Raw genomic sequence first — 6,909 nt, 5'->3', positions numbered from 1 at the left:
GGTGCTCAGTAGCACAGGGCATTTGCCCATGCTTTTCTCTGCTTAAAATGCTGATCTACCACCACTTCCACCTAGTTTATACCTAGTCATCTTTCATATTGTAACCAAACGGGATCCCAGAACAGACGCCTGCCTGTGTCCTCCACCTGCCTTTTTTCTGTGGAAAGACTTTAGTCAAAGAGTAAATTTAATCAGAGAAGTGAGAAAATGCAGAAAGAAAAGTCAAACAAGACAAAATAATAGTACTTTATCCATTCAACAAAGTCAAGGACTCCAGATAATATTCTGATCCATGTCCTTCGAGCTGTTTTGCAGATACTGAAACACCCATCAAGTGGAAGAAGTTAACTCTGTGCTACCCATAAGCATGTAGACCCCAGACGGGCTGGCACTGGAAGGTTGATGATGCTTCCTCCCAATTACCTCACCACCAACCAATCAGAACAATGTCCACGAGCACTCCTCACTGTCCCCTTCAGGGCAGGTCAGTCTTGAGAGCAAAAAAAATTTGCTCTCTCTCACTGTGGCCCCCCTTTGCCTAGAAAAGCAATAAAACTATTTCTTCCTATTTCTCCCAAAATAATCCGGCACCAGTGCACAGGGGCTGAATTTTGGCAACAATATCTTAACATGAAGACATTTCTTCAGGGAAGCCCACCCTGACTTCTGTAGATTAGGCCAGTCCAAGTATCAGTACCACCTACCTCCCCTTCTTAGCACTCAGTTGTTCTGTAATTGATTAGGGTGACAATTACAGACTTTCAGATTCTTGAGGACTGGAACTCATAACACTGGAATGAGGTCTCATTCACTCTGCCCCCGAGCCTGCATGTAGTGGACGCACAGTAAGTCTTTGCTGATTGAATGAATATTGTCCCAGCTGCCCTGCTGAGTCCCTCCGTCCCATCCGGGGTGTCCGCGGAGGTGTGCTGCTCAGATGGCTCTCAAGAGAACCTGCTATGAGGAGTGTAGGTGTATCATCTCTGGCTGCCACACTTTCAGAGCTCCTGAGTGTTCTTGCCATGGCCAGAGTCCCCTGGGCTGCTCCTAGCCAAGGACTGAGCACAGGGGGGCTCTAGGGATGGGTCCATTTTTCCCAATACAAGACTCCTCCTTTTTGGCTCTAAAGCTCCCTATTGGCCTGGTCAAGACTTTCTCAAAGATGCTGTGCCAGTTATCAATGTATTGTGTCTCCACCTCAAACTCACCCCTCAGTGCCTTCTCTACGACAATGAGCATTGTCCCCTGTACAGTGAGATGCTGGACTTTGCCAGCAGAGGGTGCTGAAGGGGACAAACCAAGAAGAAAGGAGGCTTCTCGTCTTGGTTCTGGAGTGTGTGTGTGTGTGTTCCTATATAATCTGCTTTGTGCCCCAAGACCAACCCTCTCCCTCAGCACACACCTTCTTCCAATATTCCAGGTCATTCTCCTCCAGTCACTGTGGCCCCCTTGATGTTCCACAGACAAACTAAAATCCTGTCTCAAGATCTTTTCACTTGCTGTTTTGTTTTCTCATTTGCCACCTCGTCTAAGAAGCTCCACCTACCACCTTCCAAAGCCCTTTTAGCTCTGCCCCTTTATCCTGCTCTGTTTTATTCCCTCATAGCACTGACTACAGCGTAACATGCTGTGTACAGTACTGACTTATTCCCTTTTCTGTCTCCCCCACCACGTGCGTGCACACACACACACACACACACACACACACACACACACACACACACACAAGAAACGCCTCCTTCAGGAGGCCAGAGACTGTGTGTGGTTCACTGTTGCATCCCCAGGGCCTGGATTAGTCCCTGGCACACAGCAGATACCCAGTAAGTATTTGCTAATTGACAGAGCAAAGGAGTGTCTTTACCTCTGCTCAAGCCATTCCCTCCACCTGGAATGCCTTCCCTCTCCCTCCTGCCATTCCGAATCCCACCTATCACGAAAGGCTCAACCCCAACCCCTTCTCCTCCGGGAAGCCCTCCCTGATAAGTGAGGTCCTGGCAAGTGGCTTATTGCCCCTCACTTACTGTCCTGCCTAATCTTAGGTATAATGTAGGCTTTATGGCAGGTAGAGGCTGTGGTGGAGACTAAAGGCAGATGAGAGCCACCAGCTTTATTGGGGTTAAAGGAGGGGAGGGGCCTCCATGGGCTCTGGACGATGGTGGAGCTGCAGGGGGAGCCACCGGGATTCCATGTCACTTCTTCCACTCCTTCCTCTCATAGTCCCACTGGGAGGCCAGGCCTTGCACGGGGTTGCCCTTCATGTCCAGGGTGCGCTGGAGCTGCTGGGCCTTCCACTCATCCGTCAGGGTGATGGGTTTCTTTGGGAACACTGCAGGGAAGGAAACAGGTAGGAACGGGGGCATATGGGGCCCTGCCAAGCCCACCCCCTCCCACTGAGTCAGGGTGTCCAGGCATGGGGTGGAGATGCCCTGCACTGAGGACCCCTCTCCACTCTCTCCATTTCCTACTAGACTCCCCACTAAAGCTGCACTCCAGGTTCTGTCCCCAGCTTCGTCTTGGACTCACTGGGGGAACTGGGCGAGGTCCTTCCCGTTTCTCAGGCTCAGTTTCCTCATCTACTCTGGGACCTAAGGATAGGAGGAGCACTGGCTTAAAGTCCTTTTGGTTCCAAATCTCAGTTCCACCATTCCCTCACTGTGTTACCCTGAACAAGTCACTTCATCTCTGAGCCCCAGTTTCCTAACCTGTCGAAAACAGATCCTGTCCACTAGGCTTGTGAGACTGAATTTGTTAGTATTTATACTGCAATTAGCAGAATGCAGGACAGATATTAAGCTCCTAATATATGATAGCTACCATAGCTTCCCTGGTAGCTCAGTTGGTAAAGAATCTGCCTGTAGTGCAGGAGACCTAGATTCTATCCCTGGGTCAGGAAGATCCCCTGGAGAAGGAAATGGCAACCCACTCCAGTATTCTTGCCTGGAGAATCCCACAGACAGAGGAACCTGGCAGGCTATAGTCCATGGGGTTGCAAGAATCTGACACAACATAGCAACTAAACCACCACCACCATAGTTATAATTACTGAGTTTGTTCCATCTTATTGGGAACCTTCCAGGATGAGATAGTTTCTTTTGCTTCCTCTCAGGAAGAAGAAGATGAGAGCAGCTAGTTTTATTGGAGTTAAGCAAGGGGGAAACATAAGAAACCATCTTCTATATTGTTTAAGCTCTTGAATATTGGAGACTCTTTGTTACAGCAGCTGAAGCAATATGTTGAAAAGTTCATGGCTAATAACAGCAATCAGTAACAACACCATTCATAACTGTGTGCCTGGCACTAGCCTACAGCTCTCTCATTAAATCTTTACAAGAACCCTGAGATGTAGGCACTATTATTCCCATTTTAAAGATGAGGGAGTTAAGACCCAGAGAGGTAGAGTCCCTACATTCCAACCCAGGCAGCCATGCTCTGCCCTTCACCCTACATCACTCTGGAGGACTTTTCAAAAACTCTTCAGATGAGTACTAGCTTAGTTCACTTATCAAAACTTGGCTGATGGTTGTGACCACAAGGGCATGGCTGAGGACACTGGCTGGGTGAGGCACTGCCACTCACCATAGACCCGCTGCCACCAAATCAGCAGACCTGTGAATCCACAGAAGAAAAAGACACAGCCCATCACTGTCTTCCACTCGTTGGAACGACGGTTCATCTCCGCGAAGGTCTCATGGAACTGGAGCCGGTACACTGGAGGCAGGTGGGCGGGGGGCGGGAGGGAGGCTTCAGATACATCCAATTCTTGGGCCAACTCTTGGCCTCGGGGACCTCCAGCCACCCCCTCCTTGCAGCAGAAGCTGTCCATTCAGCAAATTCCTACTGAGCATCTACTGTGTGCAAAGCACAGCTGATGATGAGGCTCGAGGCTCCTGGGGGCACTATTGGTAGGCAGCACTTGGTGTCACACATCCTTCCTGCTTCCGAGTGCCAGACCCCTGCTCTCCCATCCAACTCACCTGCCTCTTTCTGCTCCATCCCCTCAACACCACTCAGTGAAGCCCAGGACTCTCCATGCTCTCCAGCTCCTGTATCCTTCCCCATGCTGTTCCCACTGCCTGGCAGCCCCTGCCCCTCACCGTCCAAGGCCAGCTGAAACACCTCTTCTTGGGAAAGCTTACCAGGATTGCATCTCACTCTCTCCTTTGGGTTCTCACAGCCCCATGAACACACCTCACCCAGCAGCATATCCTCTATTACAGCTTTCTGGGTTTGCATTGGTTCCCCCACTGGACTGGGAGCACCCTAAGGGCAGAAACCCGCCCCATGATTCACTTCTGTGTCCCCAGCATCACCTAGCATCAGGCTGTGCTCAAACAGTTATGTGAATTAAAAAATGAATGAACAAAGGAATGAATTTCACCACTCAGGTATGCGTTTGAGTATTTGGGTGAGTGGGTTCTTGCTGTCTTGGCCGGGTTTCTCCCTATGGCTGATCCCTAACAGGCCAGGCCCTTCTTTGCAAAATCACCCCCTCCCCACCCTGAGACCTACGGGCCACCTTCTCGGCGTGGCTCAGCTGGGTCCAGCTGCCCTTCTCCTTCTCCTTGAGGGCCCGCTGCTCCGCATTGAGTTCCATGCAGAAGGGCTCGTCGGGCATGGGGTAGGAGCGCTGGGCATGGTAGTTAGTGTAGGGGGGCATCTTCTCCTTGCCGTGGGCTGTGGGCACAGGGAGGAGCTGAGATGAAGCTGCCCCTGAGACATCCCAGCACCAACCGAAATACTAATAAAGAGGGTAGCACTTATTGCCAGAGAAGGCAATGGCAACCCACTCCAGTACTCTTGCCTAGAAAATCCATGGGCTGAGGAGCCTGGTAGGCTGCAGTCCATGGGGTCGCTAAGAGTAGGACAGGACTGAGCGACTTCACTTTCACTTTTCACTTTCACGCATTGGAGAAGGAAATGGCAACCCACTCCAGCGTTCTTGCCGGAGAGTCCCAGGGATGGCAGAGCCTGATGGGCTGCCGTCTATGGGGTCGCACAGAGTCGGACACGACTGAAGCGACTTAGCAGCAGCACTTATTGAGCACTTAAACTGTGTGCCAGGAACCAGGCTAAGGCCTTTGGGGGAGTTGACTCATTGGCTTGGCATGGCTCTGAGACAGTGATATTATTCTCCTCTTAGAGGAAGACTGAGCGACTTCCCTTCCCCTTTTCACTTTCATGCATTGGAGAAGGAAATGGCAACTCACTCCAGTGTTCTTGCCTGAAGAATCCCAGGGACGGGGAGCCTGGGGGGCTGCGGTCTATGGGATCTCACAGAGTCAGACACGACTGAAGCGACTTAGCAGCAGCAGCAGCAGCAGAGGAAGAAACTGAGTAGCTAAGGGACTTACTGAAGTTCACAGAGCAAGAGGGAGCTGGGCCAGGGCGGCAGTTCAGCCCCTCTGGCTCCAGCCCTGTGTCCTCTGGGAAGATCTGCAGTGGGGATGGCACATCAGGCCAGGCAGCGGGCGGGGGACGACTCAGAGCGAGGAACCTGGGATGGCAGTTGGGAAACTGCTCCGCAAACTGGAAAGCACTAGGCCTGTGCCCGTAATGAGTGGTCACCGGCATGGCTTTGGAGTCATGAGACCCCAGGTCCACCCCGCCTCAGCTCCGACAAGCCCTCTTTACCTCACTGTGTTCCATGTCTTCACCTAGAAAGTGTAAGCGATAGTAAGCGATCCTATCTCACACTGTTGTGGAAGCTTCAAGATAATGCCCGGGGCCCGACACACATAAGTTACACTGATAGAGGTTGGTTTCACGTCTCACTCCCATGCCTGGAAGCTCTCCCTGATCGCCTAGCCCTCAAGGGCTCCGTGTGAGTGTCCGAACAAGGCTAGGCCCTAGAAGACTCTCAGTAAAGCTTCTTCTGTTTACTGTCACCTGGGATGCCCTCCAGGAGGGCATTGGTACCACCTTGCCCGGAGAGCGTGGGAACTGCTTTGGGAAAAAGAGTCCTGGCTCTGGGACCATTTGTTCATCTGAGAAAGGGAGATAATGCACAGTGTCCACTTCACGCGGCTGCTATGAAATCCAAATGTGTTAATCTGTGCAAAACATTGATCCCAGCTCAGGGCACACAGTAAGGGCTCAATAAATGTTATCTGTTATCATTCTCCAGAGGATCAAGAAGACCCGTCTATCTGGCTCAAGTCTCCCCTTATTTAGGCCTCTTTCTTCCAACTGGCTTGGACACAAAGGTCTGGAAGGTTCTGTCAGCACCCTCTGCCTCCGGACACAAAGGCCTTAGGAACCTGAGGTACAGGCATCAGGCCCTGAGAACACTTCGAGGGAAGGGGCTGCTGTCTATTTCCTGGATGAACACGGCCCCCCACCAAGGACAGGATTATGGGAAATGGTTCAGGACAGGCCCAGAGCAGCATGGAAAGGACCGGGAGCAGCCTGCAGACAGGACCCCTGCCCCAAGCCTTGGAGCTAGGCAAGGGAGGGCATGTGCACGTCTTACCGGTACTTCCTGGGGTGTGGATCCCTCGAATTCCAAGGCCCCCTTTCCTCAGGGTCAAGCTCCAGGCAGCTCTGAAGGACATCTGGGGCATGGTTTGGGGTGAGTCCTGCCCTCACATTGCCCTCTGCCCTTCCCCTCAGGACCCAGACAAGAGACACAGGGTTTACACAGGTGTGGTGACTGGGAAGGGCATGGTCTCCAGGATATCAAGGTCATCTCCAGCCCCTGCCCCCTTCTAAGTTTGTATGATGGGTAGATGGGGCTTCTAGACATTTGGAGCCCCCTCTTGGGGCCTCAGTTTGCCATCTGAGAAGTGGGACAAGGCCTAACTCTTAAGTCAGGGCCTGAACAGTTTGGATCTGGGAGCCTCAATTCTAGTCCCAGCCTCAGCTCACAGTGGGTGGCTAGCTTAGACAAGCTCTCTCAGCTGTTTGCCCCCC

At 51.9% G+C, this 6,909-nt stretch overlaps 1 protein-coding gene across 1 annotated transcript; it reads right to left on the bottom strand.

Moving 5' to 3' along the window:
* Positions 1-2,189: 2,189 nt before the first annotated feature.
* On the bottom strand, positions 2,190-6,551 carry COX4I2 (cytochrome c oxidase subunit 4I2). The gene is made up of 4 exons (XM_068987808.1): positions 6,470-6,551; positions 4,510-4,674; positions 3,577-3,708; positions 2,190-2,326 (listed from the first exon to the last, which is right to left on the bottom strand). Exons 1-4 carry the CDS (start codon positions 6,549-6,551, stop codon positions 2,190-2,192), a joined length of 516 nt encoding a protein of 171 aa, XP_068843909.1.
* Between the last annotated feature and the right edge of the window lie 358 nt (positions 6,552-6,909).

Source organism: Capricornis sumatraensis, chromosome 15 (genome assembly GCF_032405125.1).
Source record: "Capricornis sumatraensis isolate serow.1 chromosome 15, serow.2, whole genome shotgun sequence".
Taxonomy (NCBI): Eukaryota; Metazoa; Chordata; class Mammalia; order Artiodactyla; family Bovidae; genus Capricornis; species Capricornis sumatraensis.
The sequence above is the reverse complement of the archived record's forward strand: the minus strand, read 5'-3'. Positions and strand labels throughout refer to the sequence as shown.

Excerpts from the sequence above, each read along its gene's own strand:
- COX4I2 (XM_068987808.1), bottom strand. The coding sequence starts at position 6,551 with ATGTCCTTCAGAGCTGCCTGGAGCTTGACCCTGAGGAAAGGGGGCCTT. Across the intron at positions 4,675-6,469 it reads CCACACCCCAGGAAGTACCG|CCCACGGCAAGGAGAAGATG; the intron begins GTAAGACGTGCA and ends CTGTGCCCACAG. Across the intron at positions 2,327-3,576 it reads TTGGTGGCAGCGGGTCTATG|TGTTCCCAAAGAAACCCATC; the intron begins GTGAGTGGCAGT and ends CCTTCCCTGCAG.